Source organism: Mirounga angustirostris, unplaced genomic scaffold (assembly GCF_029215605.1).
Source record: "Mirounga angustirostris isolate CCGP_5_RB_7025 unplaced genomic scaffold, mMirAng1.0.hap1 SCAF_12, whole genome shotgun sequence".
Taxonomy (NCBI): domain Eukaryota; kingdom Metazoa; phylum Chordata; class Mammalia; order Carnivora; family Phocidae; genus Mirounga; species Mirounga angustirostris.
The window spans coordinates 85,434,021-85,457,665 of NW_026991720.1; the positions used below are offsets into that span (position 1 = coordinate 85,434,021).

The 23,645-nt window shown below is 40.0% G+C and overlaps 1 protein-coding gene across 3 annotated transcripts in view; it reads right to left on the bottom strand.

Moving 5' to 3' along the window:
• Nucleotides 1-35: 35 nt before the first annotated feature.
• Nucleotides 36-23,645, bottom strand: part of DNAJC2 (DnaJ heat shock protein family (Hsp40) member C2) — a 35,646-nt gene continuing 12,036 nt past the window's right edge. For 2 of the 3 annotated variants that reach the window (XM_045864843.3, XM_045864842.3), the window contains exons 4-17: nucleotides 14,413-14,511; nucleotides 13,208-13,349; nucleotides 11,786-11,866; nucleotides 10,627-10,692; nucleotides 10,065-10,156; nucleotides 9,865-9,986; nucleotides 8,955-9,104; nucleotides 5,657-5,745; nucleotides 5,514-5,583; nucleotides 3,845-4,029; nucleotides 2,865-2,965; nucleotides 2,645-2,752; nucleotides 388-542; nucleotides 36-169 (exon numbers count right to left, since the gene is read on the bottom strand). In XM_045864843.3, the coding sequence (XP_045720799.1) occupies nucleotides 95-169; nucleotides 388-542; nucleotides 2,645-2,752; nucleotides 2,865-2,965; nucleotides 3,845-4,029; nucleotides 5,514-5,583; nucleotides 5,657-5,745; nucleotides 8,955-9,104; nucleotides 9,865-9,986; nucleotides 10,065-10,156; nucleotides 10,627-10,692; nucleotides 11,786-11,866; nucleotides 13,208-13,349; nucleotides 14,413-14,511 (1,535 nt within the window). In that variant the 3' untranslated portion in view covers nucleotides 36-94. The remainder of the gene's footprint in view (nucleotides 170-387; nucleotides 543-2,644; nucleotides 2,753-2,864; nucleotides 2,966-3,844; nucleotides 4,030-5,513; nucleotides 5,584-5,656; nucleotides 5,746-8,954; nucleotides 9,105-9,864; nucleotides 9,987-10,064; nucleotides 10,157-10,626; nucleotides 10,693-11,785; nucleotides 11,867-13,207; nucleotides 13,350-14,412; nucleotides 14,512-23,645) is intronic. The other variant, XM_064575392.1, reaches the window with a different exon arrangement.

The following is a 23,645-nucleotide window of genomic DNA, read 5'->3' on the forward strand; positions in this document are numbered from 1 at the left end:
CTTTCAAATTATCACTATAATTTTAAGAATGAAAATTTGTACAATATTTTCAGTTTTATTATAAAAATGCACACACAACAAAGATTGTCATAAGTCATTTCTTGGCTCTACTTGCATTCAGCACTTGCTCTTGAGCAGCTTTCTTTGCTTTTACCATCTCGACAAGTTCCTAGGAAGGGAGAAAGGGGTTAGTGAAGACGTTGTTGGAACTGGCATACTTTCCTAGTACCGACTGGCTTTGGTACAAGTGGGGAAATCTGTAATGAAGACACCAGTGACAAGGCTGAGTTGTACTAACTGCCAGAGCTAGAGAGCTGCTAAGGTTTGCCATTTCTTTGTAATATAGTCGAAATGGTAATGGAGTCTAAGTTCTATAACATCGATCACCTTGTATCGCTTCATGCAGTCCTTCTTTGTGCGGCCAGGCACTGCTTCGGCTATTTTTTCCCATCTTTCAGGTGTATTTACTGGGTACGTTTTTAAAGCTTGTTCCAAAAGCTTCTGTTCTTCTGTTGTCCAAGGGGTGAAATCTGTGCATGGACCTATTTAAGAAAAATTCTTATCTGAAAAATCTTATCCCGATAGAAAATTCTGTTGTAGCACCCTCCCAGGTGAGTCTTGGTGCACAGGTATCCTGGTAAGTGGCCACTCAAATCTGTGGTAATTCTGAACAGACTTTTAGAGATGAAACACATGAAAACCTCTAAAGTACTAAATGAGAGAAGACACTTTTAAGATAGCTCACAACCCCTAAAATATCTCAGGGTTTTTTTTAATATCTGCCTTATATTGCTGGTCTCCTACAACCTACAACTTACTCACCAGACTGGTTGAAAAAAAACAGTCACAAGTCGTAAGAGCGCTACCTCAAACTTCTAGGTGGATGAGACCCTGAAAAGCATTCTCTTTTTACCCTGGAGGAAAGAGCCTGGCAAAATTAAGCCAAGTGCTCTAGGGGCATTAGATTCTGTGTTGCAGTGTGGCATTTTCAACACATCCACCCACTAAATTCTTGTGGCGCTAATGCTAATAAGAACCTCTATTAAACTAATCCCTTTGTGCTTGACGAGATCTCTCTCACACACGTTATCAGAAACAAATGTAGGTCTTCCTAAGGATGTTAAGTATTACACATCACATTTCTGTAGGAAAATGAAAATGTTAAATGGTTAAAAAGCTGCAGTCGGCTTTTAAATTCCAGGAAGCTCTTAGGGATTCCTTTCCCTGGTCTCAGGCCCACTTAACACCATAGACTGAATTCATTTCCTCTCTCAGAAAAAAGATGGAGGGCACATGGGATCAGGAAAATAACCCCCTTCAGAAGCGCCCTCCAAGTGTCCTGGAACTTCCCTTTGTTACTTACCTCGAAAGAGCCTAAATGCTGCCCAGCCTAGGCCAGACAAAACCAAACCAAAACACCCCACGCCCCCAATTTCTGAAGCCACAGTCATGATTTTTCTTTATAAAGCATAAGCCTCTTTAATATTTTCGTACTGAAATTTTGGGATAATGAACCAAATAAAGAATACAAGAAAAGTGGGCCTTCGAGGACAGGGATCGGTTATCAGAGTTAGTTAATCCCAAAACATGTATTTGGAACTGTGATTTGGAAGGCATATCCGAAGCTTAGTTTAGGGGAGAACAGACTGGTGGCTCGCAAAGGCATCAAGTGAAACAGAACTTTTCCCACCTTTTTTGTCAGCCACTCACAGAAAAAAAGTTCACGTCCCAAATGCACATGTATACATGGATGGAAGTTTTACAAATGATACCCACTTATGTAAGAGGTATAATGCTCTCTGATATTTCTTTTTTTTAAGATTTTATTTATTTATTTGAGAGAGAGAATGAGAGACAGCATGAGAGGGAAGCGGGTCAGAGGGAGAAGCAGACTCCCTGCCGAGCAGGGAGCCCGACGTGGGACTCGATCCCGGGACTCCAGGATCACGACCCGAGCCGAAGGCAGTCGCCCAACCGACTGAGCCACCCAGGCGCCCGCTCTCTGATATTTTCTATTCATGACCCGCCTATGGGTCACAGTTTGCAGTTGGAAACACACTGGTCCAGGGAAGAACACCCAAGACAATGTCAGCACCCTAACGGGTTTTAACTAAGTCTTATTTTGACACGAAGACACCTGTACGTGCTCCCCAGAGAGCCCAAATCTGAACATTTTTACCATGCTTGCTTTTTTCTCTCTATAATTACAGACATAATTTATTCTAATTCATGTAAGTTGTAGACATGATGCCCTTTACTCCTTAACTTCATTTTTCCTTAAAAACAAGGACGTAATTATAGTGTACTTTTCAAAATCAGGAAATTAACCTTGATAAAATACTATTATCTAGTCTGTAGACCTCATTCAAATTTCAAATGACCAAGTATCTTTTAATATTGATTTGTAAAATCTGGTCAACAAAATGAACCCAGCCCTTCCCGTAATGCATCTGAAATGGAAGAACTGCAGCTCTCAGTGGTGGCAGATGAGGTCAATCTGTGACTGTCCTAGAAATGCTTCCGTTCCATCTTCTAATCGGTGAAATGCTTTATTTTCCAGTTATTCTGAGCATAGACCCTAGGTCTGGTCTATCACAGTGTGAGTACATGGCTAGCATTTTCTAAAGAAAAACGATAGAATTACCTTCAAATCGTTCAGAAGGTGTTGCATTGTCTGCTTGAGGCACCACTCCATGTTCTTTTTTAAATTTATCAAAAGCTTTTTTGTTTATATCATCTTTTTGATGAGGGTCTGAGAAATGAAAAAAAATGTATTACAGATCATCTCATTTAGTCTCTCGTTAAATTGCACAAATTATTTTAAAAATGCGTATTCAAGGTAGCAAAGAAATTGATTTGCTCACCAAGTTTTTGAAGACTCTTTGCTTTGCCAATAACATCTTTGGCAGTTCTCTTGACTCCAGAAGAAGAGTGTATGTTCATGTAATTAGCGATAACTTCCCATCTAGAGACAGCGATAGGATAAATTAAGAGGGTAAAATGCCCAAATAAAAGCTAGAATGACCCTTCCATTTGTAATGCACAGGGGTTAGCTATGATACCTACAGATTTAGCTCTAAATTGGTGTGGTCTCATTACTATTACCTGGACTATAGCTTTTGCTTTTCATATGTTTAAACCAATTGTATATAGTCTTGGTTTCAAGTCTATAAAACTCTTACCGACTTCTGTGTACAAACCAAGAGTAGTAAGACCACACATAAAGAGAAATTCTGCAAAGAGCCTTTGTTTCCTCATCTATAGAAAGAGGCTGGATCTTGAAAGCTTCTTCTGAGTTCTAAACTCACACTTTGCAGTAAGTTCTGGTTTGAGGTGGGAAGCAGGAAAGGAGGATTAAGACTGAGAGAAACTTTGGAACCCGCCTAGTCCCCAGGACAAGCCATGATGGAGTAAGCCAGCGTGAAAGTCAAGGTTTATGTGTCATAATCTTTAATTTCCTGAGAAATTAGTAAAGCATCCTCCTGTGTAAACAGCAAAATCCTACAGGTTCCAAATACACTCTGTTTTTCACACTTTCTACTGTGGCACTGAATTCAGTGGAAGGAGTGTGTCTAGACTCAGGCATAACCCTGAAGTTTCTGCTGTAACCAGTGCTATTTGGGTGTTGTCTCCATTTTCCCTAGGCTCTAGTATGTGCTCAAGAGAAGTTCATTAGGGGCGCCTGGGTGGCTCAGGCTCCTGGGATCGAGCCCCACGTCTGTCGGGCTCCCCACTGAGCAGGGAGCCTGCTTCTCCCTCTCTCCCTCTGCCCCTCCCTCTGCTTGTGCTCTCCCCCATGAATAAATAAAACCTTAAAAAAAAAAAGTTTCATTAAAACCAGTACCTTGAATTTGTTCCAGCAGGGAAGAGGTTCACAGCTTTAATTAATAATTGCAGATCATCTTCTGACCAGTTTTTACTGCCATTTCCACTTCCACCAGTTGATTTCTCTGCATTCTTGGATGCTTGGCGCATTCGAGCCTCAGCTTCCTCTTTCTCTTTTCTAATTTGCTCATTTATTTCTTCTATCTACACAAATATCACAGGTAAGTCAGGGACTTAAAACATCTTGCTACACTCCCCCTTTCCAGCTGCGCTCTGTGGTCCGCATTTCTCAGTATCCTCCCGACGATGCCCTACACGCCTCCCAGGCCAACCCTGAAACCAGCCATCAGGTTTTCACTCTGGCTTTGCCTCACTCCGGCCTCCAGGCTGCACAGCTCTGCTTGAGGCACCGAGAACCACTCCCAGCCTGACCTGCCTTGTATTCATGTCCTGTGACTTCTATTTGCCTTGGACACGACTTGTCAAGTCTACACTGGCTTATTCTTCACCCATAAGGGCCATTTCAAACCTCTCTTTAAGCTGATATCCACTCTTTCAGAAGATAACCTCATTTATCCTCTACCAAAAGGTAAAGGCACAGAAAGTGGCCAGTGTTTTATCTTGAAGTTCCACCCTTCACATACTTCCAGTCTACCTTCAAACATGCACGAGCAAAAAAGAAGAAAACCTTTACTTGGCCTTGTTGCTTCTGTCAACAGCTCTCTAGGGGTCATCTGTGACTCATTCCTCCCCCCGGCCATCCCTCAGAACCAGTCACCCAGAGTCAGCGATTCCAGTGACTCCCATCATCCCTCACAGTACAAGTCCTTCCAGTCAGAGTCTTAGAACTAGTCACACTTAAATGGTGCATCCTGCCAGCAAAGGCCAGATTGAAAGTACATGTTAACCCTTTGCTACTCCAACATCTGCAGTAATGGAAAACAGTCGTCATGGTATTAAAAATCTGCTTAATTTGGCTCTACTTTTCCTAACCATCTTCCTCTCCCACTTCTCCCCCTTGCTGCTCCTACCTATATGTTATGGTTCATGCTTTCCTCTGACCTTTATCTTAGCACTGTCCATCCTTCAAGGCTGGCTCACACCCTTCCCTGAGCCTTCCCTGACCGCTGTGCCCTGTACTGGGCACTTCCAGACCCTCCATCTTCTGGTCCTCAGGCCTTTCCTCTTCAGCGTAACTGTTCCTGAACTCCTTTGAGGGAGCAACAGCAGGAGGCATTTCTCCAAACTACCTGGGCATAGTGCTATATGTTGTAGGTACTAATACTTGTTACACTGAACTGAATTTCTGGACCTGTTTCCTCATCTGTAAAATAAAAGGTGTACACTAGACAGAACCCAGATTTCTTTTGGCCTAAATGTTACTATCCTACAAAGATGCTCAAGGAATAGTCAAAATAATTATTTTTTTCTAACAGTGATTTTGAAAAAACTACAGTGAATGTGCTATAGATACCACAAATCAAACAGTATACATGGTAAGTTTACAGACTAAATGCAATTTAAAGTAACAATAGCACTTACTAGAAGCAAAACATACTGGGGGACGTAGAAAGAAAGGAGATTCTTTGCCCTTATTCGTAACTTACATGTTGATGGGGAAATACTAAGGTGAAAGCAACACGATAAGCAGAATTAAATGCTAAATAAAGGTAGAAGTGTTCTGTTACCTGTTTTTCCAGAGCAGCCTTTCCTACTTCTTTTGTAGACGATGTGAGTGTTTCATTCAAGCACTGTAAGCTAAAGGAAAAAAGGGGATGAAACTTCCATCCTAAGCCCAAGACAAGACTCAGTAGCACTCCTAGAGTTATACCTTGCGAGTTCAAGCCGATCACAAAGTTTTTCCACTTCTTCCATCATTTTAACCCGCTCTGCCTCATTGTCAGAGAAGTGATTCCAGGTCTAGAAGCACAAGCACAAACATTTTCATCTTTCACCTACTGACATGGAAGAGTATGTCCATAAACACAAGTGCAAAACATTAAGTTCTCAAGAGATTCCTCAGGTGAATGTATGGCCTTCTGACCATTAACAACCATATTCCCAAGGCTCTCCCTGGCCCACTAGCAATAAAAAGCCATTACCAAGAGGATGGAGGAGTAAAACAGAAAAAAGGTGATGATGTGGAAGATCTCTGGATGTTATAAAAGTCAGAATGATTCCCCAGAGAACCACTTAAGAATCAAGAAATTCTGTATGATAACTCAAAATTCTCTTTGTTGGGCTGCCTATTCTTTCTTTGTTCTTTGTGCTGAACTGTAAAATTTACTAGAAATTTTAAATGTCAAATTAAAGATAAAGTAATGTGTCAAGGAACAGGAGGTATTAGAAAAATTATGATTAACTAAAGATGGTACTCAAGGTCTCCCATTCCTTAATGTCCTTAATGCTCCCTTAATCCACACAGTCTCTCACTAGGGTCCCAATGCTGCTTTTACTGTCCAAAAGCACTATTCCTGTTCTTCCTGCCTGTCTGGGTCACTCCTTCCCAGGCTCCTCTTCCTCTATCAGTGCCTTAACCAGGGTGTGTGCATCCGCCACCCTCCTCCCTCTTAACCCCCTCTCTCTGGGTGATCTACTCACATGGCTCCTAGTGGCACTGAGATAGAGAAGACTTCAGTGCCACTCTTGAACCCCAGACTTGTACAGCCAACCACTCAGAATTTCCAGCTGAGCATCTCAGTGTGCTCAACAAGCCCTAAACTGAAGTCAACTAGAGCAGGTGGAAATGGCAGTAAAATGAACTGAGCATTTCCTTTCAGCTTTTTCCTTCTTTGTTTTCTATTTCACTGAATTACACCATCATCCACGCAGTGCTCCATGCAGGAAACCAGGACACAGGCAAATCCTCCCTTACTAACCACCTCCAGCACACACAGTCAGGGCCGCACAGGCAGCAGCCTACCCTACCTCCCAAATACTGGTTCATTTCCTCCACCTTTTCTATTCCCACCCTCTCTCACCTGGATTATGGCAAAAGACTCCCAACTGTCTCTGCCTCTGGGCTTCTCAGCATTCTGACCGAAACCAACCAACTCAGTAGCAGATACGAACGAGCAAGATATATAACACCCTTCAAGACCCGGCTCCTTATGTCTTCGGCTGCCTCTGGTTCGTTAAACCACGCTTCCTGGATCTCGGCCTTCTTTCCGTGCTCCTTGACCTCTCTCATCTCTGATCTCATGCATACCCTGCTTCGCCTGGTTAAATCCTACCAGATCCAGAAAGCCTTCCTTGACTACCTTTCTGGTACTTTCTCTTCCTAGTACTCATCTTAAAAGTGTTTACTTGTGGGGCGCCTGGGTGGCTCACTTGTTAGGTGTCTGCCTTCGGCTCGGGTCGTGATCCCAGGGTCCTGGGATCGAGCCCCGCATCAGGCTCCCTGCTCAGCGGGAGGCCTGCTTCTCCCTCTCCCACTCCCCCTTCTTGTGTTCCCTCTCTCCCTGTCTCTCTCTCTCTCTGTCAAAAAATAAATTTTAAAAATCTTAAAAAAAAAAAAAAGTGTTTACTTGTAATTCTCCACCATTAACCAGATTTCTGGAAGGCAAGGACCATATCATCATTATATCTACATCAATTATAACTGCTTGGCACATAGTAAGTGCTCACTAGGTATCTGATAAATGAACTCACCCTGGAAAAGAGCAATAAAACAGTTACCTAATGCCAGAACGTTTACCCTCATTTATGCTTCATCTCTAAGAATATTCAAGCTTTCTATTTTCTAATTGGCCTTTTAAAGTTTTTTTTTTTTTTTTTTTAAGATTTTATCTATTTGAGAGAGAGAGAGACAGCGAGAGAGGGAACACAAGCAGGGGGAGTGGGAGAGGGTGAGGGAGAAGCAGGCTTCCCGCTGAGCAGGGAGCCCGATGCGGGGCTCGATCCCAGGACCCCGAGATCATGACCTGAGCCGAAGGCAGCCGCCCAACCAACTAAGCCACCCAGGCGCCCCTGGCCTTTTAAAGTTTTTGCGGATTTCTCATTACATGCCAAATGTGCTAAGTACTGCATGTGAATGATCTCATTTAAACTTCATAATTCTACTATTTCAGCTACTGTGTAGGTGCGGAAACTGGGGCACAAAGAGGCTGAAGTAACCTCCTGAGGGCCCATAGACAGTAAGTGTCTAATGGAGAATGACTTCAAACCCAGGCAGCTTGCTCTCAGCCCGAACTCTTCACCACTATGATACAATGCATCCTTCTCAAAACAATTTTTGGGTGAAATCTGAGGAAAACACTTCATTTTTTCCTATTTTATTTCCTCTCGCTGACCAAAAGCCTGAAGTGACTACCTGTGCTTGTATTCTGGTTAAACCTCTTTCAAAGCCTGATGAGGGGGCAAGTTAATTTCAATTACATTATAGTAACTGAAGATTCAGGATGGCATATATGAAAATAAATATCCACTACCCAGGGTCTCTGACAGTGACATGGAAGAGAATGTTTCCGCACACAGAAAGCATTTACATACTTGCTGGATTTAACTCAACGGTATAGTACACAACACTGTATAGCAATCTCTCCCTATAGCTTGGCAGTTCATTAATTTATTCATTCAGTGCTATTTGATAAGGAACAATACTGGTCCCTGACTCTACCAGCTTCAAATGTTAAGAACAGCTCTTGGACAAAACTACATTTGAATACTTCTGGGATTTTTTGGTCAATCTTTTTTGGTGGAAACTATCTGAATGCAAACTACCAGTACTCCCCCAAATGATATCCGTTTCGATAAAAATGAAACCTTTCGGATCTTTAAAAAGAACCCAAGTTTAACTTCTAAAAGAACTTCTTCTAAGATAAATGCTGATTTTACACCTAATCTAATATGGACTATTAGAATACTGAGCAACGGTTTTTTTTTTTTTTAGGTTTGAAAATTACATAATGTTTATGTCAAAAAAACCATTTACTACAGCTGAATACTGAAATATGCACATGTGAAATTTTTAAAAAGTGAATTTAAAAGCATTTAAGATGCTTAAATGAGATAAAATGTATGTAACCGTTTAATTACATTTGCATAGTATAAGAAAGGAAATATTCTTAAGTTTAATCAGCAATTGGATTTGTTACCTAGTGTTGGTTCAATCACACAGTCTGACGTACCTTGCATGAGTTTCGAAGTTTTTGCCTTTCCTTCTTAATGGCTTTTTTCTGGATATCTTTTTCCTTCTTTGCCAATAATGCTTGTTGTCTAACTTCCTCCTCTTCTTTCTCTTTAGCTAACCGAGCAGCTTCTAATTCAGCTTGTCTTTGCTTTAATAATGGAAAATAAAATCATTTTAATAAGAAAATTAGGATTTCTAACTGTCTATAATCTTATTCAAAAAACTCGACTTTTAAATAAATTAGGAAAAAAGGTGACATGTCAACTTATTGAAGACTGAAGGCTGAACTGAGAAAAGCGCTGGTACAGTTCTACATTTATTAGAAATGTAAAATAGGCACATTAGAAATAAGTATAGTTTAAAGGAATATATATGACATGTTTTTGCTTAATAAAAATTTCCTTCAAGGAATATGCCTGTAATTATCAATGGTATCAACTTATCAAGATTTATTCATGTAGCACCTAATCCTCTACTTCAAGATTATAGTTGTTTTGTTTTGTTTATATAAAGTAGGCTCCATGCCCAGCGTAGAGTCCAACACAGGGCGTGAACTCATGACCCTGGGATCAAGATTGGGATGTTTAACCGACTGAGCCACCCAGATGCCCCTCAAAATTATAGCTTTCTAAATATATCTGAGGATTAGGGCGCCTGGGTGGCTCAGTTGGTTAAGCGACTGCCTTCGGCTCAGGTCATGATCCTGGAGTCCCGGGATCGAGTCCCACATCGGGCTCCCTGGTCCGCAGGGAGTCTGCTTCTCCCTCTGACCCTCCTCCCTCTCATGCTCTATCTCATTCTCTCTCTCAAATAAATAAATAAAATCTTTAAAAAAAATAAAAAATAAATAAATATATCTGAGGATTAAAGATTTTATGAACACTTAAAGTCCAGCTTCATCATCTTACTTTTTCTTTAGCTTCTTGCTCCTTCCGTTTTGCTTCTGCTTTTGCTTTCTTTTCTGCTTCTTTCTTGGCTTTTTCTTCTTCCTTAAATTTTTTTATTCTTGGATCACAGCTATATGCATTGTCTATACCAGAAAAAAAAAGTTAACTTTTTCAACTTTCAATATTTAAAGAACCTTTTAAAATATATCAATTAGGCTTACCAACTAATGTTCTTATTCTGTTCATTTCTTCTTTTTTTCTTTGTGCCCTTGTTGCTCTGTTCTGCTTTTCAATCCATCTCCTCTCATCACGACTATAAAACAGAAAATATTGCAAACTATTGATTATAGATGGTATCACTGGAAAATGTATTATGTTTATATATAAATAATGTCTGAGAAGGTTAAAATGCCATGTCACTATTTACATTAGTTAAAGGGTGATTCTACTTAATTTTGGTTGATTTTTTGGGGAATACTCATGTCAAAAGTATTTCCCAACACACGGGGAAAACTAAAACCAGTTAAGCAAACAGAAGAAAAATAATTTGCTGAATTGAGCTTTTGTGACAATTATATTTCTTGGCAATTTCTTAAGCATACCATTAACTGTTGATTTGGCCTCATCTAGTTTAACTTGTGAGATGGGATCTCAAACTACTACTAAAAAACTCAAAAAAGGATACACAAAGAAAACTATTTGAAAAAATATATGTAGTATATATATACATCACAACAAGGAACCAAATAACTATCGTCCTTTATTAGTGACTTACATACATACCATTCTGCTTTTTCTTTTTCTTCTTCGTCTAAGTAAGAAAATTCTCTCCAAGAATCAAAATTATACCTAATATAGATAAAAACAAAGTTAAGCCAAAACAAATGAAAAAAATCTTCCTTTTTTAAGTTAGATGCACATAATTCTAAGAAACATTAATGGCAAGTGGATGAGTTTGTCTTAGTAGATCCCCACACCCCACTGGTGGAACTAACACTATGCTCAAGCCATCTTCTTCTTCCTCTTTTTTAAATGACCCTGTATGTGGTATGAAAATCTAAAAGTACATTCATCACCCCTAAATTAAAATCACACCTCCCTACCATCTCCATTAGCTTTTTCTCTTGCCTGGGACTTGTTAAAGCTCTTCCTACTTTCACCTGTCCTAGTCTGTCAAGTCTAAAGGTATCCCACAAAGGGGTTACTGCATCTCTGATTTGTACCGTCTGAAGGGAAAAGCAACTACAACTGGTAGAGCTAAATTTGGTCATTTTTGTTTCTCATTAATCTTAGGTTTTCATTTACCAGATACTTAATCAGAAAATACAGCACATGTAATTATGAATTGGCCAGGAATATTGTGTTTACTAAACATTAGTGAATCAGAGACAAAGAAGCACTGCCTTCCTCATGTATTCAAGTATTTTCATCAGCAAGACAAATGAAAATGTATTTTTTACTGAAATCAAATGGCTCCTTAATTTTCATTTTTTACCACTACAGTATGCTTGACATCTCGAGATCTGATTAGAAAACAGATTAAAAAATCATCAAAGCCTAAACATCACATAGGAGATAATACAGCATTATGTGAAAACCTTTATGATTATTTCTGAAAAGAGTGCTTTTTTGTTTGGGAAAGGTTCTGTGATTCTCCTATCCTTCAATTAATTTATGAACGAGCAAGTATTTATTGAATAATTACCTTTTTTTTTAAAGATTTTATTTATTTGACAGAGACAGAGATAGCGAGAGAGGGAACACAAGCAGGGGGAGTGGGAGAGGGAGAAGCTGGCTCCTCGCCGAGCAGGGAGCCCGTGATGTGGGCCTCCATCCCAGGACCCTGAGCCGAAGGCAGACGCTTAATGACTGAGCCACCCAGGCGCCCAATAATTATCCTTTTAAAAAATGACAGCATCATAGAAAGAGTGTAGTCACTTACCAGAAAGAATAAAATGCATCTACATCTTCAAATGACGAATTCATATCACCAAGTTTAGGCACATTTTTTTTATTTGACCATCTGAAATATTAAAAGAAAAATTTAATTCAAAATTTTGTATAAAGGTCAACAAGCTCATTTATTAAAAAAACAATTTTTACTAATCCCCTATAATCTCCCTTTGCTATGACTAAGAGATGGAGCTGGAAGATCAGCAGTGGGGTACTGAAAAATGCAGGTGCCATGAGAGAGGACAAGGGTAGACAGGGTTGGGGAGGAAACAATGAAACAGTGTTCTCATCGCCAGGTTGTCTTCAGCTCCATAAATGAGGAGCTGCCACACTGGCTAGGAAGAACAGGCGCTAGCCCCCTCCCAGGCACACTTCCTCCGGCCTCTAAACAGGTGGTACAGAAGCAACCTGCAGGCCCAGGTTTTTTTAAAATGTTAATACAGAGAGATGATTCCCACCGGCTCAGCACCATGACCATCCCCCGAAGAGTAAGACTTCTCGGTTCAGCACCTCACCCATCATCTCTGCAAGGATCCTGAGCTTGTTACTCACCCATGTTTTCTACTCTATGAAACTTCCACAACAAAAGATATTACACTATTTAGTTTTTACCACCTTCAACACTATTACAAAACAAAACTGAGAAGAGTGGGCGGAGAAAATATTAAGCCGCACTAAACCAAAAAAGTGGGTCTCAAACCCGACTGCACATTAGAATCACCTGGGAGTATTTAAATGCCCGACAGACATTCCAAATGCATTAAATTGAAATCACAATTAAATCACAATCTCTCCAGGTGGAACACAGCCATCAGGAGTTCTGCAAGCTCTCCAGGTGACGCCATGTGCAGCCAAGCTGTGCTCTAACGCAGATGGAACCAACGCAGATGCAACCAAAAAATGCAGAATATTGATATACCCATTTAAAAACTGACTAATGAAATAAACTACGTATACACTAACATTAAAGTTATATCATCCTTTGTCAGAGAACCTTATGATACCGAAATACTCCAAGAAACAGTTCAGAAAGAACAAAAGCTTTATCAAATGAGAAGGGGCCAAATAGAGTACAAGCACATTAGTAAAGGGGAAGCACAAGAACGGGAAATTACCATCACCTAAATAACAATATCACACTACATAAAGTCAGCTATTGTTCTTTCCCACAAAGGAAATCTAAAAGAAAAACATCCTATGAGGTGTAAAGGAATCTCGCCATGGAAAGGCAGAACTTCTGTGCAGAGAGCAAAATAAATTAAGAGCAGTACATTCACCAGAGGGGCTCAATGCTGGAGAGGAGGAGGAGGAAGAGAGCAAAAACTCGTATCACAGGAAAGCTGCAGACGCCTGGACGCACATGCAGCAAGCCGACACAGCATTATGATCACAAGGGGATCCTTTAACTCACCTAGAATTCCTTTCAAACACTGGGGAAAACACTTCGAAGAAATAGTCTTTTGCTTCACTTTTAGAAGGAACGGAGTTATCAAAAGTAGGATCTACACTGTTGAATGCCCGTCTTTTCACTGGATCAGATAACATTTCATAAGCTGAGGAAAAAACGGTAAGGTCACATTACCATGACTCTACATTTTCTTCCTGTGAGAAAAAAAATCCCCTTCCTTTAAAAAAAATTATTTTTCATATTTAAAAACTGTGTGCTTATGGGCAGGAAGAGACTGAATCTGGGTAATGACACCTCGAGCACTACTGGGATATAATCTCACCTCACAACTTCCTTCAGAGTCTCTTCTGGAAGGCATATAACAAAACAAAATGGTTAAATACTCAACCCTTGAGAATGCATGACTCCGAGGAAAAAGAAAGAGAAAATTAACCATTACATTCCAAGGCTGTAAAGAATCAAAGAATCTTTACCATCTTGAGCACTGTGTAAGAATGGACCAAAAAGAGTAAGTTTGAAAGGTGTGTACATGATTTTAAAAATTTAGCATCAAAATGCACAATCAGGGGCACCTGGGTGGCTCATTCGGTTGAAGCATCCGACTCTTAGCTCAGCTCAGGTCTTGACCTCAGGGTTGTGCGTTCAAGCCCCGTGTTGGGAGTAGAATCACATTTAAGGACACATTTAGAAATGGCAACAACCTATATTAATTTGCTTAATGAAGACATGGCTATGTAATGAGCAATAAACTGTCTTGGGGTCCATAGCAGGATATAATCAACTTTTGGACTTAAATTAGCAAAACATCTGAGGAACAATTTAGTCCCACGAAGTATCTGAAATGGAGAATTTCGTATCCTCATTAGACGTAACATTTATGATGAATTAACTCTAGGATGAGCTTCTCCTAAGAATCACCTGATGATCTCATTAAGATACAGATTGTGTCAGTAGATCTGGGGTGGGGCCCAAGCTTCTGCATCCTGATCAGCTGCCAGGTACTGCTGAGGATGCTGGTCGGGAGAACCTCACTTTGTTGTAGTGAGGCTCTGGGGCAGATTATCAGAAACAACCAGATGTAACTGAAAGTGTTTTGAAATATCATGGTATAGTTAAATTAATACAGAATATACACTAGAAATCCAACCCCAGAACTTAATAAATAATCATCACTTTTAGAAATTCCTGACTCTAGAGTATTTTCTTACCTTTAGTTATGCAAGTGAAGTAGTCATTATCTCCTTCTTTTATTGGCTCACCAGCTGCTTTCCGTTTGTCTGGGTGATGTTTTAAAACCATTGCTTTATCTACAAAACAAGCCAGATTTAGACAATTTGTCACTTTATGCATCAAAACTAAAAATAAAAATGAGGAGCTTGGGAAGACGGCGGCGTAGGAGGATCCTGAGCTCCTCTCCTCCCACGAACCCTTCAGGACTGCAACTACATAGAGTGCAACTCACTCTGAAAAGGACCTGAAGACCAACAGAACAGCTTTTCCACAGCTAAAGATGTAAAGAAAAAGCCACACTGACAGGGGAAGAGAGGAAGAGATGTAGTCTGGAACCAGATCCCCAGTGTGGCAACCCACTGGAGTTGAAGGAAGGATATCACAGATGCAGGGGTCCTCCCTGAGGAGTGGGGGATCAAGCCCCTACTGAACACCCTTGCCCTGGAGTTTCACACAGAGAAGAGGAGCCCCCGTAACATCTAGCTTTGAAAACGAGTGGGGCTTCACTCCAGGAGTTGGAAGGCTATACTGAGACTCTGCTAAAATTTTACTTTTTTTTTAAAGATTTAATTTATTTATTTGACAGAGAGAGACACAGCGAGAGAGGGAACACAAGCAGGGGGAGTAGGAGAGGGAGAAGCAGGCTTCCCACTGAGCAGGGAGCCTAATGTGGGGCTCGATCCCAGGACCCTGGGATCATGACCTGAGCGAGGAAGGCAGATGCCTAACGACTGAGCCACCCAGGCGCCCCTCTGCTAAAATTTTAAAGGGCCAGTGCACTGTAGCACTCATTCTGAGACCCAGCACAGAGGGAGCAATTTGAAAAGCATGTGGGTTATATGTGACAGAGATTTACTAATTATAGGACATGTGCCAGAGGGGCAGGGATCTGCAGGAACTTTCTCCAGAAAGGTGCCATTTTCCTTGCCCTCCTTCAGCCTTACTGCCCTGATGCTGGTGGAAGCCAGTCGTGACACTCTCCATCTACCTTGCTAACACTACTTGCCCCGCCCCATGGTCCCCTGTAGAGCTCCCCCCACCCAAAGGTGCCCATCCCAAATGGCTCCCATCCCACCACACCTGGTAGGGAGCCCCAGTCAGAACCAGGGCCTCTCCAAACCAACTGTGGACAGAGAGGAGGGGGCAGCCCCATCCACCAACACACCTGCAACACTTGTAGCCTGACCTCTGAACCAGCTGTGCTGGCGGCAAGCCAGGCCTACCACTGTACCCATAGTAGTCCTGGACCAGTCTATACCAGGAGAGTGTGCAGCCCCCACACAAAATATTTCTGGAGGGCCTGGGCCTGGTGACCGGTGGGGGGCAATGCACTACTGGGCACCACGGGACACCTTCACATAAGGCCACTACTTTCAAGAACAAGAGAGGTAGCTGACTTACCTAATACACAGACGTACAGTCATGCAAACTGAGGAGACAGGAATATGATCCAAATGAAAGATCGAAACAAAACGCAAGAAAAAAGAGCTTCTAAAGAAAATGGAAATAAGCATTCAACCTGATTAAAGGCCCAAAGTAATGGTCATAAAGATGTTCACTGGACTGGAGAGAAGAGTGGATGATTCAATGAGTACTTCAACAAAGACAGAAAATCTGAAAAACAAACTAGAGGGAATCAAGGCCAGATGAGAGGATGCAGAAGAATGGATCAGCGATGAGGAGGACAGGGTAATGGAAAGCAACCAAGCTGAACAGCAAAAAGAAAAAAAGAATTTAAAAAAAAACGAGGCTCTGTAGGATGCCTAGGTGTCTCAGTCGGTTAAGCTTCTGCCTTTGGCTCAGGTCATGATCACAGGGTCCTGGGATCGAGCCCCACGTCGGGCTCCCTGCTTGGTGGGGAGCCTACTTCTCCCTCTGCCTTTGGCTCCCCCTGCTTATACTCTCTCTCTCATTCTGAGAAATAAATATAAATCTTTAAAAAAACCTCTGCAACATCAAGTATAAGAGAACATCTGCATTATAGGGGTCACAGAAGGACAGAGTTAGGGGCAGAAAACTTATTTGAAGAAATAATGGCCGAAAACTTCCTCAACCTGTAATGAAATAGATATCCAGCTTTAGAACACAAAGGGAGCCCCACAAAGGAAGAATGAAACCCAGAACGTCTACCCCAATGCATAATTAAAATGGTAAAAATTAAAGATAAACAGAGAATCTTAAAAACAGCAAGAGATAAAGGAAACAGTTACATAAAAGGGGAACTCGATAAGGACAATTTTTTAGCAGAAACTTTGAGGTCAGAAGGGAGTAGCGTGGGGCACCTGGGTGGGTCAGTCATTAAGCGTCTGCCTTCGGCTCAGGTCATGATCCCAGGGTCCTGGGATCGAGCCGCGCATCAGGCTCCCTGCTCCGTGGGAAGCCTGCTTCTCCCTCTCCCACTCCCCCTGCTTGTGTTCCCTCTCTTGCTATATCTCTTTGTCAAATAAATAAATAAAAAATCTTTAAAAAATTATTTAAAAAAAGGGAGTAGCATGATATATTCAAAGTGCTGGGAAAAAACCTACAACCAAGAATACTGTACTGAGCAAGGTTATCATTCAGAATGAAAGGAGAGATAAAGAGTTTGCAAGACAAAAGTTGAAGGAGTCCATCACCACTAAACTAGCCTTACAAGAAATGTTAAAAGAGAATTTTTTTTTTTTTGAAGATTTTATGTATTTATTTGACAGAGAGAGACACAGCGAGAGAGGGAACACAAACAGGGGGAGTGGGAGAGGGAGAAGCAGGCTTCCCACCAAGCAGGGAGCCCGATGCGGGGCTCGATCCCCCTGAGCCAAAGGCAGACGCTTAACGACTGAGCCACCCAGGCGCCCCTGTTAAAGAGAATTCTTTAAGTGAAAAGAATAGGCATAACTAGAAGAAAATGGTGAAAGGAAAACTTCATTGGTAAAAGCAAACATACAGTGAAGATAGATCACCAATAAAGCCAGTATGAAGGGAAAAAGATGAAAGTAGTAAAATCAATTGTTATCTACAAAAATCAGTCAACAGATACACAAAATAAAAAGATGTAAAATATGACACTATATACATAAAACATGTGGGGGAGTAATATAGTGCTTTTAAAATGTGCATGACCTTAAGCAACCATCAACTTTAATATAGACTGCTATTATACACGCGGGATGTTATAATATGAACCTCATGGTAACTACAAATAAAAAACCTGTAATAGATACCAAAAATAAATAAATAAAGGAGTCTAAGCCTAACTTTAAAGAAAGTCATATCATGAGGAAAGACATCATGAGAATAAAGAAACAGACAAGAGCTCTAAAATACACAACCCCCCCCAAAAAACCAAAACAACAAAAAAACACCCCAAAACCAAACCAAACCCAGGAAGCAACTGGCAAAATGGCAATAAGTACACATCTATTAATAACTGCTTAAAATGTAAATGGTCTAAATGCTTCAAAAAAGACACACGGTAACTGAATGGATAAAACAAGATCCACTGGGGTGCCTGGGTGGCTCAGTTGGTTAAACATCTGCCATTGGCTCAGGTCATGATCTCGGGGTCCTGGGATCGAGCCCCACATCAGGCTCTTTGCTCAGTGGGGGGAGTCTGTTTCTCCCTCTTCTGTGCTTTCTCTTTCTCTCTCAAATAAATAATCTTTAAAAACAACAAGGCCCATCTATATGCTGCCCACAAGAGACTCACTTCAGCTTAAAGACATATACAGACTGAAAGTGAAGGGATTGAAAAAAATATTCCATGCAAGTGGAAGCAGAAAAAAAAATTGGGGTAGCAATACTATGTCAGACAAAATCAACTTTAAAACAAAAACTGTAGAGACAAAACAAGGCATCACTTAATAAAGAAATCAATCCAACAAGAGGCTATAACAATTGTAAATACCTATACAACCCAACAGAGAAGCACCTAAACATATATAAAAAAAATGGTTATAAAAAGAAATTGACAGTAATACACAACAATCATAGGGGCCTTTAATACCCCACTTACATCAATGGACAAATTATCCAAACAGAAAATTAGTAAGGGGACACTGGCTTTGACAACATATTAGACCAGATATACTTAACAAACAGAACACTCCATCCAACCATGGCAGAATACACATTCTTCTCAAGTGCATATGGAACATTCTCCAGGATAGATCACATGTTAGGTCATAAAACAAGTCTCAGTAAATTTAAGAACACAGAAATTATAGCAAGCATCTATTATACCCACAATGGTATGAAACTAGAAATCATATAGGAAAAACACAGGAAAAAAACAAACCTGTGGAGGCTAAACAACATGCTACTAAACAATCAATGGGTCAAAGAGGAAATCACAGAGGAAATTAAAAAAAAATACTACGATGTAATGTATGGTGATTAACATAATAATAAAAAAATACTTTGACACAAATAAAAATGGAAACATAACGGCCTTTTATTAAAAGGCAACCGACTGAATGGGAGAAGATATTTGCAAATGATACATCTGATAAGGGGTTAATATCCAAAACATAAAGAGCTCCTAGACATGAACACCAAAAAACCCCCAAATAATCCTATTAAAAAAATGGGCAGAGAATCTGACTAGACATTTTTCTAAGAGGACATACAGATGGCCAACAGACACATGAAATGATGCTCAGTATCACTGATCATCAGGGAAATGCAATTCAAAACCACAACGAGATATCAGAACGGCTATTATCAAAAAGACAAGAACTAAGCTTTGGTGAGAATGCAGAGCAAAGGGAACCTTCATGCACTGTTGAGAGGATTGTAAATTATTTTTTAAGACTTATTTATTTGAGAGAGAAAAAGTACGAGCAGTGGGAGAGAAGCAGGCTCCCTGCTGATCACGGAGTGTGATGTGGGGCTCGATCCCAGGTCTCTGGGATCATGACTTGAGCCAAAGGCAGAGTCACCCAGGCACCCCGGTAGGATTGTAAATTGGTATAACCACTATGAAAACCAGTCCATCAGAAGTAAAAACGACTTTGAAAGATAGGTGAATTTGGTTTAGGTGAATGGAAGACAGGAGGTAAGTCCAAGCAAATGAGTACGAGTTAACGAGGCACAGTGCCAAAATAATTGAGCTAAGGTCCTTGTAGCAAACACTTCAGGCAAGGAAAATTGTTTTTAAAGCATCTTACTGATCACTCTTGAAGCATCCTTCTCTGTATTAATAACTGAGCACTTTACATTTGCCAAAAAGATTATAAACAGAAGTTACAAGGTTAAGGGAAATGATCACCTGTTTTAAGACATTCTTTTGTTTTACATCACGTACTGCTTAAAACCTTTATCTCATGTAACACTAAGTAATAAATAGCTTGTGATGCTTGTGGGGGATGTACAGAGAGGAAACTTGCCAAAAAAAAAAAAAAAAAAAAGAGAGAGAGAATGGTTTTTTAAAACATAAGCGTGATGAGGGGCGCCTGGGTGGCTCAGCCAGTTAAATGTCTTGACTCTTGATTTCAGCTCAGGTCATGATCCTGGAGTCTCAGGATCGAGCCCCATAACGGGCTCCCTGCTCAGCGGGGAGTCTGTTCTCTTTCTCTCTCTGCTCTCCCCCTGCTCATGCTCTCCCACTCACTCTCTCAAATAAATTTTTTAAAAAAATCTTAAAAAAAAAAAGAATTTTAGAACTAGAAGGGATGTTAGAGATTATCTAGTCACATTTTAAATTTTACAATGAAAAAACTGAGACACCCAAATTCCCTCCTGATCTATTCCTGCTCAGCAAAGCTCAATTTTTTTAATACCTCAGCTTTAATTTAAAAAGTGATTACCTACTGAATTTGTTTCTAAAATGCTTTTTTGATGAATACTGTTGTCATTTTCTTTATGATACGTATCATACAAATATACATTATACCTATCTACATATATATATTCGTGATATATATATACACAATATTTATATATATATGTAAAACTACTTTTTGAGATGTGAGATTTTCACTGCCAATCAACCTAATGGGAACCCTAAATGATGGGGAAAAATCCTCAAAATAGAAGTTTTACATATATAACATATATGTATATGTCATATATATGTATACTTATAAGCATTTATATATACTATGTCATTTTCATTTATATTTACTGATCATTTCCTTTATAATTTTTTTCAGTACTTATAACTTAATAAGGTACCTTCATCATTCTCAACAATTTTAATATATTTTGTAGTTTCATTATTATTTTCTATGGTTAGAACTGAAAATTGGAAAAAATTCTTTAAATTTTTTTAGAATTTTAACAAATTCAAGTAAATATCTAAACCTTTCATCATTTGAAGTCCTAATAACATCTAATAATCCTTCCCTTCTCCAGTGATGTATGATGCTTCCTTTATTATAGCAAATTAATCAGGGTTTGTTTCTGGTTAACTATTCTTGCCCTGGGATCATCTTTAAAATGATTAGACCCTCCTAATAAATTTGATGGTAACTTCCAAAAACTATTATTTCTGTATATTTCTCCTGCATCTAGCCACTTGACTCAACCCTTTTTTTTGGTTTTCTAGGTAGGGCCTATGTTACCTACAAATAATGTATTTTTCTTCTTTCCAATAGTTCTCTTATTTAATATCTTAGTTCATTAAACTACACTCCTAAAATAGCATAAAAAATAATAAGCAGGCTAGTTTCTCCCATGGATTTTAATGGTAATATCACTAACATCACATGGTTAAGTTTGTTGGCTGTAGGTGTGAAATACTTACCAAAGTAGGAAATTAACTGTATTTTTTTGCAAAGTTCTATTTATCAAAAAGGAATGTCTATTAAATTGTGTTTTATACATTTTTCACTATTTAGGAAATCACGTGTTACCTAAATTATAAATAGATTTAGCTATATTAATATACTTCCTAAGTTAGATTCCTGAAAGAAATCCTATCTGTTCGTGGGTATTCTTTTAATGTGCTGTTAAATTAAATTTGCTATTATTATTTTTTAAAGTTTATTTATTTATTTTAGTAATCTCTACACCCATTGTGGAGCTCCAACTCACAACCCCAAGATCAAGAATTGCATGCTCTTCCGACTGAGCCAGCCAGGTGCCCCTAAAAACATTTTTTCAGGAGGTAATTCTTTCATAACTTTTAAAATTTCTTCCTATTTAGGGACACCTGGGTGGCTCAGTCAGTTAAGCATCTGACTCTTGGTTTTGGCTCAAGTCACGATCTCAGGGTTGTGAGATCAAGCTCCGTGTTGGGTTCCATGTTCATTGTAGAGTCTGCTGGAGATTCTCTCCCTCTCTCCCCCCTCTGCCCCCCCACCACTCGTGCACTCTCTCTAATAAAATCTTTGAAACATCTGCCTTTAAAATTTCTTCCTCGGGCGCCTGGGTGGCTCAGATGGTTAAGCGTCTGCCTTCGGCTCAGGTCATGATCCCAGGGTCCTGGGTCGAGTCCCGCATCGGGCTCCCTGCTCCTTGGGAGCCTGCTTCTCCCTCTGCCTCTCTCTCTCTCTCTCTGTCTCTCATGAATAAATAAATAAAATCTTTAAAAAAAAAAAAATTCTTCCTCAATTTAAAAAATGTTCATTTTTTTAAAAAAGATTTTATTGGGGCATCTGGGTGGCTCAGTTGTTAGCCCTCTGCCTTCGGCTCGGGTCGTGATCCCAGCGTCCTGGGATCGAGCCCCGCATCAGGCTCCCTGCTCCGTGGGAAGCCTGCTTCTCCCTCTCCCACTCCCCCTGCTTGTGTTCCCTCTCTCGCTGTGTCTGTCAAATAAATAAAATCTTTAAAAAATAAAAATAAAAAAATAAAAAGATTTTATTTGAGAGAGACAGAGAGAGCACAAGCAGGGAGAGGGGCAGAGGGAGAGGGAGAGGGAGAAGCAGACTCCCCGTGGAGCATGGAGCTCAACTCCGGGCTCGATCATGAACCGAGCTGGGTCCTGGGATCATGACCTGAGCTGAAGGCAGACGCCTAACTGACTGAGCCACCAGGTGCCCCTCAAAAAAGTTCATTTAATCAAAATTTTTGAATCTATTACATTTAATAGTGGTCTTCATTAAAAACATCTTCTGTAATGGTTTCTTTCTGTATTTCGCTATTTGTTTTTTCTTTTTATAAATCCACTTTGGGATACTGCTGTTTTATCTCTTCTAATGTCCCATGTTCCTTGGTGCTATTCTTTTAAACATTTGAACTGGATGCCCATTTTATTTTTCCCTCTTTTTAAAAAGTAACAGTTTAAGGCAATGAACTTACTTATGGTGCAGCTCTAATCGCCATCCCTTAAGTTTTGATAGGCAATGATTTTACTTTTACAAAAATAATCTAATACAATTTTTGTATCTTTCTAGGCCCCAAAGAGTATATCTGATTTCCCAAGTGATTGTTTTTTTGATTTGTTTAATCACATCTTTTATTGAATTAAAATAAAATTTACATTGAATTTTGACAATTGTATACACCCCTATATCTACCACCAACGAAAATACAGACCATTTCCATCACCACGTTCCCTTCACTCTTTCAACTCCCATGCCCTACCACCTGATTTCCTTCACCACAGACAACTTTTGCATGCTCCTGAACTTCATGTAAATGGAATTATAGTCTTTGTATCTTTTCTGTTCAACCCAATGTTTTGAGATTCATCACCATTTCTGCATGTCTTAGTTATCTGTTCTTTTTTAGAATATACAGCAGTTTGCTTATCCATGATCCTGCTGGTGGACACTGGGTGGTTTCCAGTTTTTGGATATGGTGAATAAGGCTGCTATAAACGTTTGTGTACAGATCTTTTTATAGGCATAATAAAGTTAGTAATTTCTACACATACTGCAGGGCTTCAAAAACTACAGGTACATTTTTGTTTTTTTGAACTCCAATTTTTTTTTTACAGTCTGGTATATCATCAGCTTCTTCACTAACATTCCAGAAGAAGCATTTTTGTCTTCTAGATGGTTTAAGCAGAAAGGAGCTTATTAAACGTCAATAGGCAGCTCACAGAATCTTTGAAAGAGTCAGACTATAGGGGTTGGAAGCTATGTACCTAGGAACTATCATCAATCATACCAGATAGTTCAGAGGTGTGACGATCCCAGCACTGTGGGGCGCTAGAGAAACTGAGCACGGGCTGCTTCCACGGCCAGGGCAGACAGGGAAAGCCATACAAGCTTTGCAGTGCGCCTCCACACCTGCTGGCAAAATGGATTCTGTGCAGCACAGCCTAACTCACACTGCTCTCCTATGAATT